Source organism: Mus caroli, unplaced genomic scaffold (assembly GCF_978045245.1).
Source record: "Mus caroli unplaced genomic scaffold, Mus_caroli_1 scaffold_5, whole genome shotgun sequence".
Lineage (NCBI taxonomy): Eukaryota > Metazoa > Chordata > Mammalia > Rodentia > Muridae > Mus > Mus caroli.
Window position 1 is genome coordinate 146394558 of NW_028227260.1, and position 27682 is coordinate 146422239.

The following is a 27682-nucleotide window of genomic DNA, read 5'->3' on the forward strand; positions in this document are numbered from 1 at the left end:
TGTACATTATTTAAAAAAAGAATATCAAAAGTCAAAAGTATCTAAGGAAGCCGGGCGTGGTGGCGCACGCCTTTAATCCCAGCACTCGGGAGGCAGAGGCAGGCGGATTTCTGGCCAGCCTGGTCTACAAAGTGAGCTCCAGGACAGCCAGAGCTATAAAGAGAAACCCTGTCTCGAAAAACCAAAAAAAAAAAAAAAAAAAAAAAAGTATCTAAGGAAAATTGTCTTCTTTACCGCAGTGTATAGTCTCTTTTTCTCTGGCGGAAAAAATTGTTAAATTTATTTCTAGAAATTTGGGCACATAGACAGACTTGTGAATAATATACTTTTGTGTTATAATATAATTCTCATCTACTGTGAGCATGCAAGCTAATAAACATTGTGCTGTGTCAGCATGATACTACTGTAGAGGACCTGAGAGAAAGGAGCCAGTAAATGCAATAGCCAACTTTATTCAGAGCATCGTATTATGTATACCACAAGGGTTATTAGATAGTATCATATAAGTAAAGTATACAATTTCAATGGAAGTCACATGTGGCAAAACATGTTTTCCACAGAGGCACAGAAACAAATAACAATAGTTGGAATGAATAATCTGAAGTCAACTCAGATGGGCACAAAAGCACATTCCAAGAATGATTCTGTGTTTTTGAAGACACTGAGGTCATAACACTCAGAATTCTCATACAGCTCCATTCTTTGATTGTGTCCCAACACTAGCACATTTAAATTGCACAGCTACTTAGGAAATAGCTATCCCCTATTTTACAGATGACAAAAACATTTCACAGAGTCTTAAAAACTTCCCTTTGTGTGAAAGCTTTTCTTGGCATAAACTGATAGCAGAGAAGGCCAGGACAGAGAAAGTGCCTTGCTGTATTTGCCACTGTGCTAGACTTTTCCATGGCTCACCTTCTCTGTCCTGGCTTTACGTGCTTTTGATTTCTGCGACTGCCTTGGAAAACAATCAAACGGGCATGGTGATGTGGGCCTGCAATCATGACACGCAAGATCCAGGAGTATATCCATCACCCTTAGTACACAGAGACTCTGAGGGACAATCTGGGGTTCAAGGAGACCTTATCACAACCAAACTAGGCATATGATTTGCCAAAATGCTCTCCTTTTCATACCTGCTTCTTAAAGATGTCCGTGTCCTATCAATGCATTTTGTTTGTTTTTTCTTAGAAATACCTGCTCATCTGAATATTTTCTCAGAAGTTCGTGTTTATAATTATCGAAAGCTAATCTTATGTTACGGAACCACCAAAGGAAGCTCAGTAAGTATATGAATTAAAACATGGTTGTTCTGTGGCCTGGTAAATGGCTTAGTGCGTATGTGCACTGTCAGTATTTCAGAGGACCTGGATTCAGTTCCCAGCCAGCCCCCATATAGCAGCTCACTGCAGTTTGTGCTCCAAGATCTGACTCCCTCATACATGCAGGCAAAATACCAATGTACATGAAATAAAATAAATATATATATTGAAAAATGGAGGTTCCTTTCTTATTTATTTTCTAAAAATTAAGAACTTAAATGATAGTTGCCAGACGTTGCATCTTGGAAAAGAAACAAAGGAAAGAAAAGTGCCTTAAATAAAGCCTCGAGGAACATCAATTTTAAATGCTCTGCTGAAAGAAAAGTGTGATATATGCTTAATTCTTTAAAACTGAAAAATAAATTATAGTGTCTTTAGAGCATATGATCTTGATTTTAAAACAAGCACTCTTGATCTTTTTTCCTTCACAGACTTCAGTTGGGATTCATGTTTAACTTTATATGAATGGCTTTGAGAAATACAGTTTGTCTTTGGTTTTAGTTATACGAAAATAGTCATTCTTTATTCGTATCTTAATCCTAAATATATTCCCTGTAATCTATACTTCTTTTCCTTAAAAATCCAATGAGTTGGGAAATAAGAGAGGACTCAGTGATTGAGAGGCTGTTCTGGTCTCATAGAGGATCCTGTTTCTGTTCTCAGCAACCATCTGTGACTCCAGTTCCAGGGTTTCTTGAACTCCAGCCATGGACATGGTACACATAGAGACTTGTCCAACACTTGTATCCGTTTCTCTCTAGACACTTGTGTAACTAGTAATGTCTGAAGTTATTAGTAATTGAGTGAACATGTGTTTGAGGGTCTTCCCTTTTTATTATAACAGTGCTTGCTACCTTAGCTGGTGGCATTGAGAATATGACTGCACTTAAATCGAAAACGAAACTCTTGAGATTTAAAGACTGTTTTTGCACCTGGAATCTGTTACTTTGCAGTTTGTTTCACATGTGCTCTCTTTGCTCTAGATTAGTATCCAGTGGAACTCCATTCATCAGAAATTTCACATTGCATTGGGAACAGTTGGACCGAACTCAGGTTGCAGTAACTGTCACAATACTATTCTCCATCAACTTCAAGAAATGTTCAACAAAACACCAAATGTGGTTCAGTTATTACAGGTAATTAAGTTCTCTGTCTTAAGATGTATTAGTAGTATGTTATGCAAAACACCTAAAATTATCTGCATTTCTCTTTAATGACTAAGATGGATGTTTTTGTCTTACATGGTTTAAACACTGCCTGGAGAACTTAGTTAAAATCATCTAGTGCACTTCAAAAGAAACTTTTCTAGAATGTCTCAGAATGTTCATTTGTGACAATGAGTCGGGAAATTGTAAGTTTTCTGCAGTTATATGGCAACTGGGTGATCTCTCTGTTTCTTCCAGGTTTTGTTTGATACTCAGGCACCATTAAATGCTATCAACAAACTCCCTACTGTTCCAATGTTGGGCTTGACCCAGAGAACTAACACCGCCTACCAGTGTTTCTCCATTTTACCGCAATCATCCACCCACATCAGACTGGCCTTCAGGAACATGTACTGCATTGACATATACTGCCGTAGTCGAGGCGTCGTGGCAATACGGGACGGTGCCTATAGTCTTTTTGACAACAGCAAGTTAGTTGAAGGCTTCTATCCTGCACCAGGATTAAAGGTACACACTTCCTTGTTAGAGAATAATAGAATAAATATATTCTCGAAAATCATTCCTTTGAGGGAGAAATGTCCCATTCGAATTTAGTAAGCAATAAAGTTGCTATATCTTCTCTGCAACTTCCATTTTGGAGGAGCTAGGATTTGCAGTAAGTTCTGTGTCTTTGTACATGAAATGTTGGGAAGCCCCTTGTTTCCCCATTCTCTGATTAATAAGATGGGGAATATCAAAGAGCATCATATTTGCTTATTGGGACTTTTAAGGAAGACTTTCTTGCTTGAGATCCTCATGAAAGATGTTTGGAGAGTTTGAAAACTTGCTCCCTTACCCTACTCCTGTTGTGTTCCTGCTCCTCAGAGAACTCTGTTGTCACTTGTCAGGTAGCTGTTACTCTTCGTGTTTATATAGCCGTATCTCTGAGTACCGAGGTACACTGTCACTTGTTGAGTAATTCTCACCCTAAAAGGGAGCATTTACAACGTTGAAAACTTGGTCCTATATACTCTTTCTTCCTTCACGCTGCTCCCAGTATATAAGTAAATACATTGGCCTTTCTCTTGGTTTTACAATTTACAATTTACAATTTTAGCAATTGTGATTTCGTAGGGTTTTGTTTGTTTGTTGGTTTGTCTGTTTGTTTAGTATTTTTGTTGTTCTGAAGATACTTGTCCTTTGGGCCTCCACATGCAACTGCACACATGCACAAATATGTTCTCACAGGTCTACATGCAAACAAACAAAAAACCCTAGTGAAAACACTGTTGGGATTAGTGTGGCTCCTGGGAAGGCCTGAGAGCAGGAGCTTGAGGTGTGTTGCTCTGTTGTGCTCACGTGAAGTCAGGAAGCAGAGCAGGTTGCTTCCTCCTTTATTTAGTTCAGTTTCCAGGCCCCGTAAAGTCTGTTACCCATATTGAGGATGTGTGATCCTAACTCAGTTAAACCTCTCTCGACCCAGGCTCAGAAGCCCATTCAGAAGTTGGTCTTCTGTGGGACTCTCCATTCCTCCCGCTGACAGTCAGGTTAAGCAGTACAGGTCCCATTTGTTTCCGTGACAGTGCTGGGTTTCTGTAGTATGCCTGCTATGGGAGCTGCCTAGAAGAAGGTACATAGGAGATTAGTTGCAGCCCATGGAGGTTATTGGAGACCTTGTATGTTTGACAGTGGTTTTCGTTTACCTTCGTTTAACTGAGAGGGCCTAGGTATAGAATTCTAGACTACCATCATTTTTTGTAGAATGTTTGAAGCTCTGCTGCTTTGGTTTTTACATTGGATTGTGACTGGCCTGAACCTTGGGTTTCCAAGTGCCTGTAAGCCTGTAAGCCTTAATAATGTCCTTGGGCCGTTGTTTTGTCTTCTTTGCTCACAGTACTAGGTTACAAATGTGCCTTGAGACTCCTTACATCAGTGCTGGGTTCAAGCACCTGATCCCCTGAGCCATCTGCCCAGCCCAGAAGCGTGTTCTCATATGGATAGATCACGTTCTCTTCCCTCTCATCTTTCAATCTTAACTCAGCTCTTTTGTAGGACTTTGATCTCTTTCATGTTGGTGCCTTTCTTCGATTATTACGTAGTTCTTTACTCTCTACTCTTATTTATAGGTAAGGTTTGTAGATTCTGCTGTTCATCCCACGACAATCTGCATGGCCCTACTGCCAAAATCAGTAGTTTTAGGTCTCTTGTTGGGCCACTGCGAATTTGCAGAAATGTTGTATATCTGTTTCCCCATTTGCAAAAGGTCAAAGGAGAGAATGAAAAAAGTCTTACCAGCTTTAAATATATGGCCTTTAATACCCACTTTAAGGGTGGTAACCTTTTTCTGGATTGCTACTAGGTCCAGTCTTCTTTAGAAGCGGGTGATGCATAGAGCTGTAGGAGAGTAGTGGTGAATTTTTTCTTTTTTATTCTTTGTATAGTTTTTGTTTTGTTTAATATGGATGGATGTTTGGTGTTATAGAGAAGTTATTTAATCCCATCTTGGGGTTTCTACCCATCTTTGACCATTTAGTTCCAGGAGACACACAACCTTTTTGTTTAAAATAAGCCTTAAAGAGTATAAGAGTTGGACACATACCTACCTGCTGTGCTATTAGAATCTACTTTGCTATTACCCCAAATTATTATTTACAACTTACTGTATTTCATTTGGGCTGCTTTTAACTCTAATTGAATTGACGGCCGTCAGAACCATGTTTTTATGGTTCACCTAACTCATGGTGACTTCTCCTTCCTCCTCCTGTACCCTTTCCTTTTCCTATGACCCCAAGCCCGTGAAACGTAAACCCTATGTCTTTTCTGCCCAGCAACTGGCTGTTGGCATCTTTATTTACCAATCAGAAATAACTTGGGGGACAGGGACACTTGAGTCTACATGCACACTCCAGGTCCTGGGAACCCTCACATAGCATTATAGTAAACAGCAAGACCAAACCTCAACAATTCTCCTTTTTACTTCAATAATAGGCTCATTTTCTCTCCGATACATATTGGATACAATTATATAGCAATTAGGAAAATTATTAGGTATGATACACATTTATAATAAGTATTTTATCATCTATCCTAACTTAATGAGCTTGCAAGTCTGTATCTCAGTCATCTTTGATTTTTAACTTGTATTACCATTGAACACAATCATTTAGACCTAGAACATCTTCTTAAATCCTAAACAACTTTAGTTGTTTCATTCTGAGACTGGAACTATCTAGTCTTCAACCCCATCAGAGGTTTAAGAAGGAATAAATATTTGAATATTCAGGAAAACAGCTTTTAAAATTTAAACGATTGACAAAGACAGCTGACAATTTGGACAGTCTCTAACATTTCTTATAACATTGGAGCATCTTTCTGCAGCCTTCTGGCCCAGAACCACTGATTGAAGAGAAGTATGAAGGACTTATGAAGGACTAGCTTTAGCTTACCTTGTCTTGGCAGAGCTTAGTAGTTGACTATCCTGCGTCTGTTTATCTTTTTTTGGACAGCATTCTGTCTGCAGATGAAGTCAGGGCCTTTCTTGCCTAGTGGCTAGCTTGCCACAAATGAAGCAACTCCACATGGAGGTAACGATGCTTAACATTTTCTTTGAAGTAGAATGGGGTATACTGTCAGGAACAGACACATGGGGAAATAACCTTGAATGTCATACTCTGGTTCTCTGATGCCTTTGAAGACCATTTACCTATATACAGCATAACTAAATTGTTAAACATTATTTTTTTATCTATTTACTATTTGAGTGACCTTGAGAACATTTTATTGTAATTATCTAAATTAGACTTTAATAAAGTTTGACTATCTGACTATTAATTTGTATTACTTAATTTTGCTAAACAGTTTATAATAGGAGCTATTAAAAGGACTGAGTCTAAGCCTTGTATTAAATGAGTTGCACATTCACAATGCCTAAGAGGAACAATAGTAATTTTAAATTTTGTATCAATATACAGAGACTTAATACCAATGAAAATCTTAAATCTGTATCTATAAAAAATTCTGTATCAATGTAACAAATTATAACTTCAATTTTGCATCAAAATATAAAGATCTCTACCATTGTTAGATTATGGCTATAAAATTCTTTTATTTAGCCGGGTGCGGTGGCGCACGCCTTTAATCCCAGCACTTGGGAGGCAGAGGCAGGCGGATTTCTGAGTTCGAGGTCAGCCTGGTCTACAGAGTGAGTTCCAGGACAGACAGGGCTACACAGAAACCCTGTCTCAAAAAAACAAAAACTTTTATTTAAGAGTAAATTTAATAATTCATCCTTATTTGTCAATTTCTTATGATATTTCTGTATCTATTTCTTTTCAACCCCCTTCCCTTTACCTGAGAAAGAAAAGGTAGAGAAGAAGAAAGGAAAGATAGAAATCTCTCAGTGTAAGCCCCCTATTTTATTTCTTCTGTTTCCAAGACCATAATTATTTGTCAATTATCCCTTAAAGTGACAGCATATTTATAATTCATAAAAATCAAAGCCATCTACTCCAACTTAAGGGACTGGGACAACAGTATTCTTCTAATTATTTCCTGCTGAATTGGGGTGAAGAATTTCTAACCCACAAGGAAACTGAAAAAATGGTTAAGTCAAAATAACGCTAGTTGGCATTTGTTGTCCAGTCTTCCTATCTTGAGAAAGTGCAGGGCTTAACTGAAGTCCTGGCTGGAACAGTCTGAAAGGCTGGATGAACCAAGGTTATTGGGATTAAGCAGTCTTTTCTGAAGCTGTTCTAGATGCAAGTCTCTGGAAACAACATTAGTTGAAGTAGGATTAGGCAGGGAGGTGAAACAACAGATCATTTCAGGTTGAATGTTGTCAGGGATGTACTCTTGGTATTTCATTCTTTTATGAACCTTATAACCAATATTTTGTTCTATAAAGATATTTATATGGAATGTGCACGGTGCACAGATCGTTTAAGGATTAATTTTTGCTCCTTGTTAAGTTAGTTTAATCAGTAACCAATTATAATATGTCCTCATTCATGTCATGAAAGAATGGCATGATGAATTTTGAGGATTCTGTAGCCAACAAGATTTATAGGCTATGTATATCTGAAGTTCTGGCTACAGACATTTTTATGTCTCAGCCAGTTTCAGGGCTGTTCCCATTTAGAGGGGATCAACAAATCATGTTACCTGTCCTGTTTGGTCTTCTTGATTTTTTTTTTCTCCCTTCTGTCTGCAACTAAGCTCATCAAATCTTATCCTATTACTAAGGAAGGTGTCCTATTAACACAGAGATAGAGCTTCTCTCTCAAAATAGCAACCCAAAGCCATCAGAATACAGAGTAATTCAATTAGCAGCCTTAACAATTTGGCCTACATATATGTCTGGGCACCGTTTATGTGTCTGCATCCTGGGAACTAGAGTTACAGATGGTTGTGAGCTATCATGTTGGTGCTTGGAATTGAACTTGTGTCCCTCAGGAAGAGCAGCCAGATCTCTTAACTGCCAAGGGAACTGGCACTGCTACTTTCAAAGGGTCTTGAGAATCTGGATGGAAGTACCTTGGCTTCTTGAGTTTCCTGGTGGCTTCCTTAGGATGTGAGGCTTCTAATTGGGTAGTTCAGCCATCTGCTTTAGCAGTTTCTAGGAGCTTCCAGCAGCTTCCATGGTAGATCGCTGTTTTTTTTTTTTTCCTTTTTCTTCTCTTATTTGAAAGACCATGTTCTTTTAATAATCCTCTAATGATTTTGATGAAATAATGACATGCTTATTTGAAGATGGGAAAGGGGTATTAAGTGGAGAATCAGACTGCAAAGGTGACTCAATGGATAAGAGCACTTGCTATGAAGGAAAGAAAATCTGAGGTCAAATTCCTTGCACCCATATATAAACTAACAAGCCAAGCATGGCTATGTGTGACTATACCTTCATTGTTGAATGAAGACAGGTGGTTTATTGGATTTTACTGGCCAGCAAGCTTAAGTTCTTTCAGACACCCTGTCTCCAAAAACTAAAAAAAAGAAGGAGAAGAATACAACACCCAGTCTCACCCAGTCAGTCCTCTACTGACCTATATCTGCACATAGAATCCTTGCACATCCTGAGAGAGCCAGACACAGAGAGACATCGCTTGAGACATAAACTCTAGTAGTCTTGCTTACATTTTTGATAACATACCTTATTTGAAAAGGCTTTCTCACTTCAGATGGTTCAGGATTAAAATTAAGCAATCTAAAACACCAAAAGTTAACTTTGTGTGTACAAGCGTGTGGGTGGGTGGTGATGGGGTACATGTTTGTATTGTAGGAATGAATCCGTATGTGTGTGTGTGTGTGTGTGTGTGTGTGTGTGTGTGTGTAAGTGTAAGCCAGACGTTGATATCAGTTATTTTCATTCTTTATTTTACTTTTTGAGATGAATTCTTTTACTGATCTTGGAGTTCACAGATTTACAAGACTAGTTAACCAGCACACACCCCTTCTCTCTGACCCTTCCCAGTGCTGGGATTATAGCTGTGCAGAGCCACAGCTAGCTTTTTAACAGAAATCCTCTTCTTGTGTAGAAACACTTTACCAGCTGAACCATCTTCCTTGTGTAGCTCTTTCTTTCTTTTTTTTTTAAATAAGGTCTTGTTTTTTTTGGTCCAGGCTAGGCTCTAATCCAACAGTCCTCTTATTCCTGCCTCCTACATGCCGTGGTTATTGGCATGTGTCACCATGCTAAGGTAATTCACTTAATTCCTATTCATCTTTTTAAATCATATTTTCTAGATTAAAGTGTGAGACCTTGTGCCTGTCATTGTGGCATATGCCTATAATTGTAGCACATCAAGGTAGATATCTGTAGTCAATGCCAGTCTAGTCTTAATATATAGTGAGTCACAGGTCAGCCAAGATTACATAGTGAAATCCTCCCTCAACATCTCCCTACCCGCCCAAAAAAAAGAACAGAGGAAAAAGAAGCCTTTTGCTAATGAAAGTTTATGCTTATTCTCATGTATATATGGCCTGCATTTCTGGGTGAGAGAATGCTATGTGCTTAGAGCTCTCAGGGTATTTAGTTTACTGGACTCTTTTTACTGTTTACAGTTTACCTCAATTTGTTCTCTTGCTCCAGAACTCAAATATCTCATTAGATTGTCTGCATATCATTTGTTACAATATTCTCAGTGATCATACATATTTTACTTAGGTTGTAAGATGTCTCAGCAGGTAAAGGCATTTGTCATCATGCCTGACAACTCAAGTCTTGGCCACAGAACCCACTTGATGGAATAAGAGAACTGATTCCTGGAAGATGTTTTTTAGCCTCCCCAGATACGCCATTGAAGATGCATACACATTCACACACACAAGTACACACATACATAAACAAATGGTTACATGGGGAAAAATATTTTGCTGAAGTAATTAAATTTTGTGTTTATACCTGTAGACTTTCCTGAACATGTTTGTTGATAGCAATCAAGATGCTCGGAGAAGATCTGTAAATGAGGATGATAACCCTCCTTCTCCTATAGGAGGTGATATGATGGACTCTTTAATATCACAGCTCCAGCCACCTCAGCAACAGGTAAATGTCTGCCTGCAAGTTTACTGTCCCACCTGTGGAACAGTTTCTATAGGTGTCAGCATTTCTTTGTTAAAAGATAGAATGTCTGTGGAAGACCAGGAAACCCCTATTAAAAAATTGTAACAGAGACAACAAGGAGACCTCCATTGGTAGGAAATGAGCACCTGAGGTCAAGGCTTTTTCCATTACTACTCATTTCTAATTGGGGGGAAAAAAGTCCCTTGCTGGATGCTGGGCAACCTTTTGTGCAGCAGCCTCACTGTGTCTTTGAAAGGCAGCTGTTACACATTTGTTGTTGTTCATTAAGTTCTCTGCCAAGCCAGCCAGTTCTAATTTCAAGGGTTCTTTTATCCACAGCTTCACCAAGTCATGGGATCACAGCTCCAAAGCTTTGAGCACTCTGCTGACTCCCTTCCCTTGCCTAGTTCAACAGCCCGCAAGCCAGCCTCAATTTGTTCTCACTTTGTCTCTCTTGAAATAGAAAGTAGTCACTCATTGGTCTTGGACTCCTAAACCAGTGCCTTCTGATTCACTAGCAGGGAAAAGACTCTGTGTGTCAGGGTACAAAGAACCTTTTGGCTGGAGCCTTTAGTAGTTGAGTTTACTTGTATGTGAATATACAGCCTGTTGGCAAGGTTCTGAGGAACATCCTTCAGAGGCAATTTTCTGAAGTAACTCACTGCTCCTCATCCGTAATCTTTTGCGAAATAGCACAGTCCTTGGGCTTCCTTGCTTCTGGCCTGGCTACTTATGCTTAGTAAGTACAATATGCTGGTGCTTGTGTCTTTCATAGAGTACTAGACTCTTAACAGCAAGAGTTTGTATATTACATGCCTGGCAGGTATTTCCTTCCCTGTATTTCGTTTTCTTGCTGACATAAAAATACAGGGCAGCCCAGTAAGGCCCAATATGAATACCTCTGTACCCAGAGTGGGGATGTGACAGATGTTGACTTACATGAGAAGATTGTAGACCATCACAATGGAGGAGGACCTTGCCCAGCAGTACCAGAGGAGTGCTGTTGCCGCTGCTCTTCCTCCTCCTCCTCTTCTTCCTCTTCTTCTTCTTCTTCTTCTTCTTCTTCTTCTCTGCTATTATTTTGCGGTTTTTTTTTTTTTTTTTTTTTTTTTTTTTTTTTTTACATTGTAGATCTCTCTTTGAATTGATTTTGGGGAAAGAGTAAGTCACATATTCTAGGAAAGCATTGATTGAGATGGGCTAGATAGTGGCCACAGCTAGTGTCATACTGACAATTGATAGAGAATCTGTTATTCCCCTCTCCCTAAATCATCCATTGGCTGCTTTCCAAGAATTTTATAGGTCACAGAAAAATCACACTGTAGCTTATTAAACATTCTGGTTTTGTACCAATAACTTTGATACTTGATATGAGATTTCCGACTGGGAGAATAGTTAGAGGCTAAAGGATTAGAGGTGGGTAGATTAAGGAAAAGTTAGCATGGTCTAGTGATGTTAGAAAGATTCATCAGTGTTACAACTCCAGAGATTCAACAGGAAAACAATTACCACCACCAATAAAAATTGTGTTTTGAGACAGTATCACTATTAGTCTTGGCTGTCCTGGGAACTCCCTCTGTAGGCCAGACTGGCCTCAATCTCACAGACATCAGCCTGCCTCTGTCTTCCAAGGTCTGGCATTAAAGGCATGCACCACCACATCTGCTTAGTTAATGTTTTTAAACATTTATCAAATGGTACATTTAAGAAGTGTTGAAGGCACATGCAGAAAATGAAGCAACATGAAGCTTTTAAGTAATTGCAATACTGTTCTATATTTTGCTATATGTGATTAATACCTCAACTTTAAAAAAACAGACTTGAAAGGTAAATGTAAAATATGCCCCTATCGTGTGTATGCTTGCATACATTTGTGGGTGACTCTATCACTGGAAAATGGATCAGGAGGAAGTGTGCTACCATGGAAGCTATATCTCCAGCTACATTTACCACTTTTTATTTGCTGCAAATGGAGGCAGCAATTAAAGGAATGGGCATTGAAAGATTCACCCTGATTTTACAGATGTTAACATCAAGGATAGAAATAAAACTGTGGCAGGAAAATGGGGGACATAATTGGTGATGTTGAAGCAGGTAAGAAATGAGGGGCTTGCTGGTTTTCAAACAGTTGCAAGCCTTTCCTTCTTCCAGACTTCCTAGTTTGCATGGTCGACGTGTATTTAGAATAGAGCTGTATCTAAATGGTTTCCTATATGGCAACCAGTGAAGCAGCAAAGCCTTATATTGGTCTAATGAGGAAAAACTACACATATTCTCTGTGGTTGACCAGCATGCCAACATATTAACTTTGCTTTTCTTTTTTTTTTCCACCAGCCATTTCCAAAGCAGCCAGGGACATCAGGCGCTTACCCTCTTACTTCACCCCCTACATCCTATCACAGCACAGTTAATCAGTCCCCCTCTATGATGCACACACAGTCTCCAGGTAAGATACGAGTTATTCTCTGTTCTTGTCCACCTCAAGAGGAAGCATTGCTTAGGTGACCTCAGGTGTCACACAGGTTTTTTTCCTGCTCTCTGTCTCATTATTTGCCTACATTCATTGGAGCAGTGCTGAAAAACCCACATTTGCCGTACTTCAGGAGCATTTTGAAAGATTTGTTTTAGGTGCCTAGAGCCAGACTTGTGGCACCATTTCCAAGTCTGCTAGTAATCTGATGGTCTGCATTAGAGGTTGACAGTCATAGGCCTAGGGCCAAATCTTAACCACCGTCTGTTCTTAAGTAAACAAACAAATGAAACAAAGCCATGTCAACTTATGTGCTATTCATGCCTGCTCTTTTTCACTCTCTCTTTTTTTATATATATATTTTGAGACTGGGTCTGATATTACCCAGGCTGGCCTTAAACTCACTCTGTAGTTAGACTGTCTGGAGATCATTGATCCTTCTCTGTTTTCTCCTCCCTAGTATTGGGGTTAGGAGTACACCACCATGGCTGACTCCTTTGTGATGGATGGCCTTGTACCCCTACTTCATATGTGAACCTTTGGGAGATGTGGCACTGATTTGTTCTCCAGCTCCCCGGAGTCGGGCACATCACATCTTATTTGTCCTGACAAAATGGCTTTGTTGGGCAGTCCTGTGCACTGTAAAGTGTGGGTGGCATGTGAAAATTTTACTTTTGACTGAATAGTTCTATGAAATCTCTTGAGCCTGAAGTTCAGCAGGAAACTGGGTCCTAGCCCCTGGCTCACATTTGCCATCTAAGAAATGACAGGCATCAGATTTCTTAAGGAAAATACCCTCTTACCTTGCAGTTTCCATTCTCAAATTAATAGGATAAAAAATTTAAATTGTTATATTGCAAAAGAAGTATTAGGTAAAATTGCATGTAAGATATAAGAAGTTAAATAATTTTGCCAGGCCTGGTGATGGAAATCTATAATCTCAGTTACTTTGGAGGCTAGGGGAACAGGATCAAAAGCTTAAGACCAAAAAAGAAAAAAAAGGGGGGTGGGGAGGGAAAAAAGAGTTTAAGACTACAAAATCTGAAAAAAATACAGAAAAGTCTGGGCCATAGTTCAGTGGTTGGGTGCTTGCTTAGCCTACGTACAAGAACAAAGCCTTTGGTTTAATGCATGGATAAAATAGTGAATGTCTTCCTCGTTAGCAGATGCTCTGCTTATTAGCTTGATATGTGTGTGTGTGTCTGTGTGTGTGTCTGCATTTGTGATACTAAAGATGGAACCCAAAGTCTCAAATATGCTAAACAAATGCTTTACCAGTGACATCTCCAAACCCGAAGCGTTTTCCCATTGTAAAGTAGAATTGGTATTATATGTTTTTTCTTTTTTCTTTATAAATTAATTTCCTAAAATCCCTTATGTATGTATACATGTATAGATATGTATGTATACATGTACATACATATAACAAATGTACATGTATCCACAGATCTTGCTAATCTGAGACACTTGTTTAACCCAGTCATTCCATTTGTAAATGAGAATAGCATAAAACACTGGCTATTCTAGCTGCCACCTTTCAACCCGTCTCATCATGGCAGCCTCTTCCTCTTTTGCATGACTCACTCACAGCCACTCAGATTGCTCAAGGAATTTGTTGATTTTCAAATCGGATCCTGGGGGAAGAAAGCAGGCAGCCACATCCTTGTTTTTTAGAAAAATCTTTAAATTTCCTACTTTTTGGAGGCTCTATGGGTATGCATGGTTCCTCTGTTTAGACACAGGTGTTGCGCCTTACTAAGGAGCCATTCAGGCTTTTGAAAGACTTGTTTGATAGAGGACTGGCCATTTCTGCCCTAGAGATGCTTCTTTGCCTCTGTCTCCTTCACCTTGACTCGGCTCAAGATGAGACTTAAAGGATGCCTTGGAAAAGGCCAGGCGCAAGGACACAGACTAGGTGGGTGGGTATTCCAGGCAGACCCCCATATCATGTGTGTGGAACCTGTGGTCCCAGAGTACACTGTCTTGAATGACCACAATATGGATAGGTGAGACTCTTCAAGCGTTTGGTCTTTACTGGATCAGCCATCCATATTTGGACTTTATTAGGGTAACAAAGGGGGATTATTATTATTATACCAGGGAGGAGCTGATTTTTAGTACTATAGAGGTCTCTAAATTCTGTGGTTACAAAAGTCCTAGAGATTTTCAAGTCTAAGTGTGCTGTAGACATTTGGTCTATGGAGGCCTGCAGCTTATCAGAGCTTCTTGGACCATAGGTTCAAGATTTGGAAGTTATCATCCCCAGGATCATTAAAGGCTGAGTGGGTGGGAGAGCTTAGTGTCCCTATGAATAGCAGAGGTGAAAGTCGCAGCCGGAGAGGATCTAGGCAGATAGATACCCAGAACCCCAGGGGTATGTCTCTAGGAAAAGCAGAGACTACTGTTTAGGAGGAAGGGGAAAATGCATTTTAAGTAATTATAATAGTAGACAGACATGCTTGCTATGAATATGCCAAGCCCAATTCTAAGCGCTTTACTCATTTAATCCTCACAGCAAACTTATGGCATAGGTCCCATTATTATTCCCATTTTATGGAGAAAAACCGAGGTATGGAGAAGTTAAGTCACATGTCAGATCATACAGCTAAATAGGTAAATATAACACATGTCAACTGGTTGACATATTTATTGAGTACACGATATTGCTTAAGTATTTTAGAACATAAAAAAATGAAATTATCCTATACTACAGTAAAGAGTTTGAAACGTGCTAACACTGAATGATAATAAAGCAAGTATTTATAGTTGAGTTTATTCTTAAGTTCTCCCTTTGAAGTCCTTTAAAGTTAAAATCCCTCCTATGGCTTTAAGTGCCATCTTTAAGTGCCTGTCTCCCAGTTTCTGTATGTATTTTAGATCTCACTTTGGAACTCCAGCCTTTGATTTTCTAATTATCTATTCAGTACTTCCACCTAATATCTAGTGGCTTGCCAAAACTCACTAAGGCTGAAACTATATTCCTAGTTTCCCAGTCCTGTTTCCTGATCCTTGTATGGACAATACATTCAGAAGGAGGCAGCCCCTTCTTTCATATTCCTTGGCATATTCTGCTCATATTAGAGATACACAGAATATGTTTGCTTATATACCCATATTGAGTTATTTACCAAATATTATTGACCATGTCCTGTTTTTAAACCCAAATTGAAGCCTTTTGCAGTACCCCAACCAGTCTTCAGTTACCCTAGCAGCTTATACCAGCCACTAGAGTGATCCTTTCTAGACAGAAGTTTGGTAATGGCTTCCATTCCAGTCTCTAATTGTCACCCATCATGTGGGACAAACTATCTGTCCTTAGAGTGGCCTCTAAGTCCACAAGCGGTCTGGAACTCACCTTTAAACTCTGCCATCTCCTCTCAGGCCACCCTTGTTCACTCTTTTCCAGCACTCTGCCCCCCTTCCTGTCACACAAACTATCTTTGAGACCTTTGGATTGGCTCATCTGTCTGCCTGGATTATCTTTCTCCCTGTGCTGTGTCCTGCATTTTTCTTCCTGTCTGGTTCACACGTCAATTTAGGGTCTTTAAGTCTGCCACCACAAGGAATTCTTTTCCTTTGCACTGGTCTTCCCCCTAGCACTTGTCGTTACCTTCTAGGTCCGTCGCGCTCCTTTTACTAGATTACACGCTCCAGGAGGGCAGGAGTTGTCTTATGTTAACTGTGTCCTTTGTGCCTACAACAGTGCCTGGCAAGAAGCTGGCACTCTCACCTATTTGTAGACGAGGTCTACAACTAAAGAGTGCAGTGGTTCTATTTCTTTGCAGTTAGTGACTATAAGAGTTACAATGGGGATCCATAGATTTGAACTTTCCTGTAAAGAGAGGTCTTTCCAGTTTTTCTTCCTGCTATTTATGGGGCTTATTCTGTCTCTTTAGTCTCTAGGGAGGGTTTTTGTTTTGTTTTGTTTTTTTGTTTTTACTTGTGCTCCTTGGACAGGACATACTATGTGTCCTGTGAGATCATCTGTAATTATTTTCCTTTATTAGGAAATCTGCATGCTGCCAGCTCCCCCAGTGGGGCTTTGAGAGCCCCATCACCAGCGTCATTTGTTCCAACTCCTCCCCCATCCTCGCATGGAATCTCAATAGGACCAGGGGCCAGTTTTGCTAGTCCACATGGTGAGTCCATACATGGAAATCGCTATAGCATTTAGAGTGTGATGGAAAAGTAATTTTTGTTAAATAAAATTCCTTATTGAAAAACTGGTAATTTATTGAGGAGTGGCAAAAATACGACTTGAGCAAAAAGACATTTTTTCATAGTTTACTCACACAGAGGCACTGACTGGTCGGTCTGTGGCTGTCTTCCCCTGCTTGTCCTTTTTGTCACCTGCTGCTTGCTTGCTGGCCATCCTGTAGCTCTATGTTTGCTTTCTAGCTATTGGCCTGTCTCCCCCTCACATACCTCCCCCTAACCTAGGTAGGTACCTTCCCAGATGAGTGGATTCTCAGTGGAATCAAATAAACATTAGAAGGAGGTAGACAGTGAATTGTCCCCCTGTGATTGTTGTCAGTTTGTTTTTTGAGACAAGATCTCGCTATATAGCCCAGGCTGGCCTCCAGGTTGCAACAGTTCTCCACCCCAAGTGCTGAGATTAGAAGCAGGATACAGGACACCCGACTTAAATGTTTTCTTTCATGTCACCAGACAGCCACCTTACCTCTTTTCTCAGAGTCATTTGTCTTACTGTTTTCTGATATATTCTTTATTCTTATATTGCTTATTTTTAGTTTACGTGTGTGAGTGTTTTGTCATGTATGTATGTGAATCATGTGCATTCCTAGTGTCCCTGCCTAGAGGTCAGAAAAGGGTATCAGAACCCCTGGAATTGGAATTACAAGTGGTTGTGAGTCACCCTGTGGGTGTTGGAAAGCAAACCCTGGTAGATCCTTTGTAAGAAGAAATGATCTTAATCACTGAGCCATTTCTCTCTCCCTCCCCGGGTTTATATTCTTACAGATCTGTTTTACGCACGCACACACACACACACACACACACACACACACACACACACACACTCACCACCTCCTCCCCACCTTACATGGCAGCATATTATATACACTGTTCACTTAAACATCGTAAACACTGGTGCCACACTAGAACATAAAGAACAACTTCAGCCTTTCAGCTGTGTTCAGCTATGACTTTACTTCTTATTAATACTATTGTTTTTTAACATTTGTCAGTGAATACTCACTGTCATACTACAAAGCTTTATAACATCCCGTGTCTGGGTATACTGTAACTTAAGTATAGTTCTATTTTGAATGTTTACATTTTTTCACAATTAAAAATGCTGCCATAGGTACACGTATCCATGATCTCCTTACATAAGTTCCTGAAAATGTCATTGAGGTCATTGGACAACATTGGGCATATTTCTTACCTGAAGGGCTGTACCAATTTCTTGTAGCAGCTGGGGAGAATGCCTGTTGTCCTCCCACATAGCCAACATGGGATATTAGGATTTTCTAAAAGTAACTGGGCCACTTTTCTGGGTGAAAAAATTTGGCATTTTAATATTAGATATGTTTTTCTTGATTATTAGTGAAATTTCACTTACTGAATTCACACTTTTTTTGAGTGCCCATTTGTCTTTAGTGTCTCTTTATTTCTCCCAATTTACCTTGCCTATTTTCCTGGGCTCTCCTTTTCCTTACTTATTTTTAAGACTTTTTTTTTTTTTTTTATTAAGTCAAGACCATTTATTCACTAAAATAATCAGTATACTTTCTCAGTGTTTCATTTGAGGACAAAACAATATATCAAAGATCTCTTTGTGGTGAAATTTAAAATGTCAAATTGTTAAGGAAGCCACTGCTTTCAAAACTTGATTCTCAGTTATATTTCTTATTCAGTGAATAAAGAAAATGTATAGTTTCCTTCCCTTGTCCTTCTCTGAGAAGAATGGAAAGATAATTTTTCAGAGCTGGTCTTCCTCTCAGCAGAGCTTGATGTTTTCGTTAATTGTGTGGGACCTTCTCTGGAGGAAAGTCCATCCTTTCTTAGTCTCTTCACTTCCCTAACTCTGCAGCCCACTTTGAAAGTCCACAAACCCTAGCAGGGCATGGGGGTGCACACCTTTAATCCCAGCACTGGGGAAGCAGAGGCAGGTGGATTTCTATGAGTTCAAGGCTAGTCTGGTCTGCAGAGTAAGTTCTAGGGCAGCCAAGGTGATGCAAAAAGACCCTGTGTCAAAAAGCAACGGGAAAGAAAGTACCAAAAACGCCACAGAAACAGAGACTTGGGTGCAGTGTGAAACAGGAAATGACTCATTCTTTAAGGCTCTGGCTCTTTTCGCATTCTTTGAGGACATTAAAATATGTGTTTTGAGAATTATCTGTTTTATTACACTTTTTTTTTTTCAGGAACCCTTGACCCTAGTTCTCCATACACTATGGTGTCACCAAGTGGACGAGCTGGAAACTGGCCTGGGTCTCCTCAAGTGTCTGGACCCTCACCAGCAACCCGTTTGCCTGGAATGTCACCAGCTAACCCATCTCTGCATTCTCCTGTTCCAGATGTTTCTCATTCTCCTCGAGCTGGCACAAGTGAGTGTTGTCAGCACTGTTTTTCCAAAGCAACACCAATGTCCGACTCCGCCTTCACATTTCAAAGTCACAGTGTATTTCTCTAAGGAGAATTTCCAAACCTTAACCTTTTTTTCCTTTACAAATCAGTCTGCAATATTAATTAGCAATGTCATGAAAAATGTATTAAGAAAAAGGCTTATGTCCTTTAGAAGTCTTAAGAAACTGAGTCTCTGCACCTCTCTCAATGTCTGCTAACTTACGTCTTCAATATTGAACCACAAAAGATACCTTAAGTTAACCACCAAAGGCATAGCAGTTAATAGAAGAGATTTTAAAAGTGTATGTTTGCTTATCTTCATAACGTTCAGTGCTTAAAGCAACAAATGCTATGTTAGCTCACAATGTTTGCTTTGATAAACTCTCCTGAGCTAGTTGACTTTTGTGTCTGCAATAGGTAGCCTAACCATAGCCTCCGCTGGCATGGATTCTCTCTGCTCTGTGTGGTCTCACAATCCGTCATGGCTTGTTTACCCAGTGGATCGAGCACATGACAGAGGACATGGGAGTCTTGTAACTATTCCAGCATCCCTTGCAAAAGCAGACCACAGGACCAAGCAGAGTTTAGGTTGAGAAGCAGAACCCAGTTCCTTGAAGGAGTCCCTACAGGATCACATTGAACCTGAATACAAGCAGAAGATTCACAGTAGCTGACTCTGCTATCTGAGAAGTGACATATGATTCCTTCATAACAAGGATGAGTTACAAGAGTTACAATGACCTGGCAACTGTCTGAAGTAGGCAAAGCAGGCAGCAATGGCATAGTGTGTATGCATTTATAATTGAACTTACCTGTTTTACTTCCCAAAAGGTTCCCAGACAATGCCAACCAACATGCCTCCACCTCGAAAACTACCTCAGCGCTCCTGGGCAGCATCTATACCCACCATTCTCACTCATAGTGCCTTGAACATCTTACTGCTACCCTCTCCAACGCCAGGCCTTGTGCCTGGCCTGGCAGGTAGTTACCTTTGTTCCCCACTTGAGAGATTCCTTGGATCTGTCATCATGAGACGACACCTTCAAAGAATTATCCAACAGGAAACGGTATGAGTATTATGCAACTTTCTAAGTGGTCATTGGCAAAGGCAGAAGACAATCTTTGTGTGGGTTACCTTCTTAACCATCCTGGTAGAGTTAGGCTTCAAGTCTTTACCTAGCATTAAAGATGGAGCCCACTGGTTTTTCTCCTTACATTAGAGGGTTGTACACTTTACTGTTCTGTGTTTTCTACATCATGTGCTTTACCAGGACCGAGGAACAGATTATCACACTAACCACATTCAGTGCACATAGATTCTGACCGTGCACAGACAAATGACTGTTTGCTCTCTGATGCGCTTTAGTAGATAGACTGACTTTGAAGTCGAGTCTTCATCAAAATCAAAGTGTTGATCATAGGCATTAGGGCTTCTTTTAAATTGATGAGTAATTACATTTGTTTAAAATCTTACATCTAACCAACCTTATGGTGATAACATTCTTTATTTATATTTACCATCATTACCAATAGCTACATGTGTTAATGAAGTAGCCAAACTGTTTGTTTGTAATAAATACTATATACACTTGCCTCAAAGTCATTTCATAATCTTTATAGTCACATATTTTAAAAAGAATGTAAAAAGTATTTTAATTTGGATTGTGTAAAATAGTGAGTTTCATTTGATTTTTTATTTAATGTTAATTGTTAATTAATACTTTGTTAATAATTAATAAATTAATTAAGCTGATTACTAAGTTTTAATTAATTATTTATTAATGTGTATGGGTGGTTTTGCCTTCCTGTCTGTGTACCACATGCATGCAGTGTACACGAAGGCCAAAAGAGGCCATCAAGTCTTCCTGGAACTGGAATTACAGTCGTGAGTCCTAGGGTGCTGGGAATCAAACCTAGTTCCTCTGGAAGAGCAGCTCCTACTCTAATGTTTTTCTTTTTCTATCCTTTAAAAAAAATATTACTTGTCTTATGTATGAGTACACTGTAGCTGTCTTCAGACACACCAGAAGAGACATCAGATCCCATTAAAGATGGTTGTGAGCTACCGTGTAGTTGCTGGGATTTGAACTCAGGACCTTTGGAAGAGCAGTCAGTGCTATCTCTCCAGCCCCAATGTTTTTCATACGTGAACATACTTATTCATACTCTCCCCCATTGCCCTCTCTTTTCACTGTACCCCTGTTCAATATTAACATATGTTAATTAAATTGCCATTCAGCTTAGAGAGGATGAGAACTGTGGTGCAGCCTCAGTTCTGCTATTCGTGGTCCCTTGTAGCATTGGGCTTTGTGACTCTCTTCAGAATTACTGGATCAACATGTTTTCCTATTGAGACAATTTTGTCAGCTAAGTTTATGTCTTTCCCTGTTGATTTGCTGCATCCTTGTTTTACAGTTGCAGCTGATCAATTCCAATGAACCTGGTGTAATCATGTTCAAGACAGATGCCCTGAAATGCAGAGTAGCCCTTAGTCCCAAAACCAACCAGACCCTTCAGCTAAAAGTGACACCTGAAAATGCAGGACAATGGAAACCTGATGAGCTTCAAGTTTTGGAGAAATTCTTCGAAACAAGAGTATGTGTTTCCCAATCCATGCTTGACTTTAGTCAGTGAATCCATGAAGTCGAAGTAGAATGAAGAGTAAGGTGATTTCTTTCCCCCTACCCCCCGTAGGTTGCAGGACCGCCATTTAAAGCCAACACACTTATAGCCTTCACCAAGCTGTTGGGAGCGCCGACACACATCCTCCGGGACTGTGTGCACATAATGAAGTTGGAGTTGGTGAGTTGCTGAGAAACACAAACTTTTCTAATGGGGTCTGTTGGAAGAGACTGTAGAACAGTACTTATGGTCTAGCTCACTCACTTTGCATATCATTCCATTTCTCCTAAAATTCATTTCCTTTAAGATAATAAATTTTATCTATTTAATAATAATTACTATTTAGTACTAAGATATTAATAGGGACTTACTGTGTAGTCCTGGCTATCCTCTATGTGCTTGCCTCTAGCCCCTAAGTGGGGAGCTAAAGGATTCAATTCAAGAAGTATCTTCTTAGTTTTGACTTCAATTTGTCCTTGATAAGATATAACCCCTCTCCAGCCATTCTCAGCAAGCAGACTTCCCAGAAGCTAACTTCTTGCAGAGATGGTTTGATGAGAAGAGCAAAGATCTCTCTTGTATTTGTATCTATTTCCATTATGAAAGACTTTACATGTATTTATTTATTTCTAATCTGGCTCCCCACCTTTGTGTCCCCTTAATATCCGTGAATTCTCAAGTGTTCAGTCACACAGAGCAGGTGCCAAAAGGGCAGCAGTCATCTTTAGTGCTCTAGGTATCTGTTCTTGCTTTTGTTTGAGCCTTTTCAGGGTCGCTGGTGTTTTTTGTACAGCTTGGTTTTCATTTGTATTTGGGTTTCTAGAGCCAGTAAAAGAAATGGCTACTAGCAGAATGATTTAAACCAATAGCAGTTACTTCAGTCTTAATTCTAGAGAGAAGTCCTAAGTCAAGGTATCTTTGAGGACGTGTTCTCTAAGGGCTCCACAGGAGGATATGTGTCTCGTCTCTCACTTGGTAACTCAGCTTTTGCTTCTGTAGCCATTACTCTGACCTATGGATCCCCAGGTATAAGGGCGCTAGCTACCTGATAGTCTCTTCTTAACTTGCTTATAGCTGCAAAGACCTCATTTTCAAGTGAGATCATACTGAACTGGCTGGTCCTGAGGATAAGGACTTCTTATCTTGTTCTGGCACACAATTCAACCCATAACAACCCTCCAGTATTTGCTAGTGTTCATGAGAGAGACCATTTCCAGAACGTCGTGCTTAACAACTCTTACCAGAAATCCACGGAGTAAATCTTTCACATTTTAGATCTTTCCACATTTTAGAACATAAAATGTTTCCCATTTTCAACAAAACTAATGTTCTTTTAAGTCAGTGAAGTAACATGGCTAAATAACCACTCCTCCCTAACCTTCATTCCTACCCTAGAATCAAACCCAGAACCTCCCGTGCTCAGTCATTGAGCTACATCCCCAGCCCCACAGTCTTCTACACCTAAGTATTACAAAAGGACGCAACAAAGAACTTCTAAAAAAGCTTTTCCTTTATCTGTAGTTTCAGTTTCTAGGACAAATTGGTGAACCAAAGGATATGTAGATGTCATTAGGCAAATTATTCTCTCTGTTGAGGTTACCCCAGTTTATGTTCCCATAAGCACCCCCAGCTCAGTTATCAATCTTTTTCCCCCTCATTTTATACCATTGATAGTTTTAGCTATTATAAACCTTTGCTATAAATAGGTATTTTAAACCTTTGGTAAATTTAGCTAGTTCTTTTTGTTATTTACTTTTTCTTGTTTTTTCAGAATTACTTATTCTTATGTAACGGTTACCTGCATGTATGCCTGTGCACCACATCTGTGCCTGGTACCCCTAGGAGGCCAGAAAGCACTGTCAGATTCCCTTGGAGTGGTGTTAGAGATGATTGTGAGCCAGAGCCAGATCCTTTGAATCACTCAGTCATCTTTCAGCACTTTTTTTTTTTATTTCGTGTGTGTGTGTGTGTGTGTGTGTGTGTCTGTACCTCAGTTTATGCAACTGAGTGCAGTGCTCATGACAGCCAAAGAGATCATTGAATCCTCTGGGGCTGGTTGTGAGTTTTGACATGGGTTCTGGAAAATAAACCCAAGTCCTCTGCAAGAGTAACAACAAGCTCCCTTAACCTCTCAGCCATCTCGGCATCCCAAGATGGATGTTCATTTTACTTTGCATGTCTATATATGTGCATCTGTGTGTATGCCATATGCGCATGAGTGCTGGCATAGTCCGAAAGAGACGGCATCGGATTCCTTTCAGCTGGACTTAACGTCGGTTGTGAGCTGCCTCATATAGATGTTAGGAATCAAACTTGGGTGCTCTGGAAGAACAGTATGCATTTTTAACCTGCTGAGTTCTCTCTCCAGCCCTATGTTTTAGGTGTTTCTTAAAACTATAGTTTGAGCCTTGATGATAGATGGTGTTTATTTGATTAACCTAATACCCCCCCCTCCTCCTTTTTGTTGCCATTTTAGTATCAGGTTTAAGGAGGCAAGGGTTTTTTTCTTTTTCTTGTTTTTCTTTCTTTTTGGTTTTGTTTAGATTTTCATCTGATAGGATAGAACAGACATTATAAGTCAGAAAGATCTCTTTGAGATTTTGAAGGAGGAACTATGTATCTATAAAAGCACCTGTGATTTTCTCCTCCAAACTATCACCATGGCTTCAGTCGTTTATTTAGGGAAGCAGTTAGAAACAGGACTTAGAAACCAAAATGAACCTCAGTCAACAAGAACTTTAAGTGACATGAGTTGGTCCTTATTTGTAGGAGGGAGCAGCATATGTCAGAGTGCCAATGCATGTTCGTGAGCATGATTAGAGCCTCACTCAAAATGTGGGTCTAATAATTTGAAGGCACTGGTTGGGATGCAGGGAGGAAGCAGTGAAGCCCTGAGCGTTGTTGGCTTTATGAAAACAATGGGGCAAGAGTTGGTATCAGAGACACTGCAGCCACTGGCCTTGGACGGAATAAAGGAGAACATAGCGCCCAAATTTACTCCAGAGCTTTTAGTTGGTTGTTTCATGGATTTTTTTTTTTTTTAAGTAAAAGTGCATGCTGTCTGGATCAATAAATGTAAGGTGAAGTTCTAACTCCTCAGACTCCATAGCAGATGTAATTTTTAAATGTTAAGAGGTTTTTGTCATTATTTTTCCCCTTTACAACAGTTCCCAGACCAAGCAACGCAGCTGAAATGGAACGTTCAGTTTTGCCTCACCATCCCTCCCAGTGCACCACCAATTGCACCTCCTGGGACACCAGCTGTGGTCCTGAAATCCAAAATGCTATTTTTTGTAAGTATCACCTGACATCGTCTGTGCGTGCAGAGTTTCTGAGGAAAAAGCCACATGAGCATTATAGAACATCTTTGGAGTGAGCTCTTTCCTGTTAGGTATATGCCTAGAGTTTTCCACTGTTAGACTGTGGGGTTCTTAGCTCCCTTAGTAACAACAGAGATTTATTCAAGGTTGTAATTGGGAGACAATTATAACATTCGGGTGGGTCTCACTTTTTTCCTCATATTTAATTTTCCTGTACTTGCTGTGTCTTATTCTGAAAGTAAATGATAGTACCTCTCACAAATCGAGACAAATATTTGATTTTCTGTTTTTATTCTCTTTGTGTATCTACAGCTTCAACTAACTCAGAAAACATCAGTCCCTCCCCAAGAACCTGTTAGTATAATAGTTCCAATTATTTATGATATGGCTTCAGGTACCACTCAGCAGGCAGACATTCCCAGACAGCAGAACTCTTCTGTTGCTGCGCCAATGATGGTCAGCAACATTCTGAAGAGGTTTGCAGAGATGAACCCTCCACGACAAGGTACATGAGCAGTAGATGGTATTTTGTTGCATATATGTTATAACACTTCCTTTGAGAGAGACCTCCCTCCCATTCCCTCTCTTCTCCCTCCTTCCCTACTCTGCATCCCAATCCTAGCACTAGTACTCTGTTGCCATGGCCTCTTAGTTAGTGTCTGCCTGTCGCTTTCTTTCTTTCTCACTGGTTCTTCAGTTTTGTCCATTTCTCTGCTGCCTGGACTTTTTTGTTAGCAAATGACTATTGGGACTGAGCCAGTTGCCAATGCCAGAAGCTTGTATTTATAGCACACATTGCCACAAAGCCCTAGGTTAGGATGATAGACTTTTCCGTGGCTGTGAATCCCTGCCTTGCCATCAGTACCTGCCACTCTGTACATCACAAAGTTGGAATGCATGTTGGTTTCTCATACTCCATGGTTCGATCATGAATAGAATACTATGATCAAAAGTTGTGTATCTTCTAAATGTTTTGTGAAGAATAAAAGCTGATACAAATGGCATCGCTGCTTTTTGAGCTTCTTATGTAAGTGTCAGGCGGGTGCAAGTGAGCCTTTTCCCTGAGCGCACACTGAAGCTCTGAGACTGGACATTTCCCAGGAAACCAGAGTGTTTCTGGACAGATAAATGAGGTCCCTTCGACAATGGAGTAGCCCACACTTAACTCCTGGCAATGCCAAATTTGGGGGTCTAAATCATGAAGCTCAGCAAAGAGAACTTTGCTTCAGTTTTGCTCATTTCTAATATTTATGAATGTACACTCATGCCTAATGCTAAGGAAGTCCTCTTTATAGCCTTAGAATAGCTTGCAAACAGATTTAGGAGAAATGAGGACCAAGCTGTTCTCTGAAACACTTTAAAGTATCAGTGTGAAAAGTTTTAGGGATCCTGAGGGGGGAAAAGAAGCTTTTAAAAGCTCTCTGTTCCCCGTTCCATACCTAGGTAAGGGCTTGCCTCGGTTTCTAAGGGATCCACTGGGCAGTAGAGAACAGTGTGCTTCGTTGGTTAGAATACTTCTGACAACTTTCTGCTTTCATTCTTTAACCTTTCTCTTCAGCTGAGAATAGGTCCTCAGGAATCAAAATTTAAAGCCATCACAATTCTCAAGTTAGCAGTCTAGTAGAACTCGGATGGTAAACATAATTCCTTCATATGGACAACTTTTAAGTATATCCTATCCACTGGGATTGAAAAATTAAAAGGGAAATGATTTGATCCTACTGTGATCTAGCAAATTTTCTACCTATCAGTGAAAGTGTCAAAGTGTGTATGCATGTCCCTGTATGTGCAGGCATGCATGCACACACATGCGCTTGCACATGTCCGTGCACACATACACACCTCAGTTTGTTCAGAATTGGTAAGGTATTATGGGGGTGCTTTCTTTTTTTCTTTTGTTCCTTCTTTGGTTGGACAAACCTTTGGATTTCCTTTGTCCTTTTGTCTGTACCCTCATTTTCCAGTGCTTGGAGCAAAGACTGGCAGTGACTTGCAGAGGAACACAGTGTCCTACCCTTTGACAGGCCATAATTCCTATGAGGGCTTCAGTTCACCCCCGATCAGCCATAAGTAGTGTCAAAACGTTCTAACAGGAAGGATCTAGCTTTGTTTTATACTGGAGGCTGAGTCATGAGGATGAGGAATACAGGCGTACCTCCACAATCGAGTTTTTACATCCTTGCCATGAAATATGTCAGCTTCCTTGCCCTTCTCCCACAGTGCAAACATTTTGAGGGAAAATACTAGCTTGGTTCAGTGGTGTTACACCTGTAATCTCTGCCCATGGAGGCTGAGGCAGGAGAGTTTTGAGTTCTAAACTAGTTTGGCTTACATAGACCATTTGTTGTCTTATAGCAACTACAATGAAAAGAAAAGGGGAAAAATAACTAAGCTTAAATAAACCTTTTCTCCTTTGAAAACAGAAACAAAACCTCCTTTATTTTTGTATTTAATTGACTTCAGTCTTAATGTGTAAATTTAGAAGTCAAATATTTCCCTGAAGCCAACAATCTCTATGAGCGGTCATAGACTTTCACTGTGCAGTATAACTTCACTAGCCAAATTTAAAATTTAACCTAACTACAATATAAAATGAAAATGTTGAATTTCTTAGCCAAAGTAGTGCTGTGTAGAACATGCACATTTCTTTT

The 27682-nt window shown here is 39.9% G+C and overlaps 1 protein-coding gene and 1 long non-coding RNA gene across 3 annotated transcripts in view; one reads left to right on the forward strand and one right to left on the reverse strand.

Annotated features, from left to right (window-relative positions):
- Med14 (mediator complex subunit 14) overlaps positions 1-27682 on the forward strand; it is a 79134-nt gene that overhangs the window by 50806 nt on the left and 646 nt on the right. Inside the window, exons 19-30 of one of the 2 annotated variants that reach the window (XM_021152961.3) lie at positions 1192-1283; positions 2306-2458; positions 2726-2995; positions 9873-10010; positions 12363-12474; positions 16506-16637; positions 18888-19070; positions 19921-20156; positions 21505-21684; positions 21784-21891; positions 24879-25004; positions 25344-25536. In XM_021152961.3, the coding sequence (XP_021008620.1) occupies positions 1192-1283; positions 2306-2458; positions 2726-2995; positions 9873-10010; positions 12363-12474; positions 16506-16637; positions 18888-19070; positions 19921-20156; positions 21505-21684; positions 21784-21891; positions 24879-25004; positions 25344-25536 (1923 nt within the window). The remainder of the gene's footprint in view (positions 1-1191; positions 1284-2305; positions 2459-2725; positions 2996-9872; positions 10011-12362; positions 12475-16505; positions 16638-18887; positions 19071-19920; positions 20157-21504; positions 21685-21783; positions 21892-24878; positions 25005-25343; positions 25537-27682) is intronic. The other variant, XM_029473516.2, reaches the window with a different exon arrangement.
- Positions 437-9877, reverse strand: LOC147004845 (uncharacterized). Its single transcript, XR_015047195.1, has 4 exons — positions 8000-9877; positions 5914-6093; positions 4760-4861; positions 437-4087 (listed from the first exon to the last, which is right to left on the reverse strand). It is a non-coding gene; the product is annotated as an uncharacterized LOC147004845 (long non-coding RNA).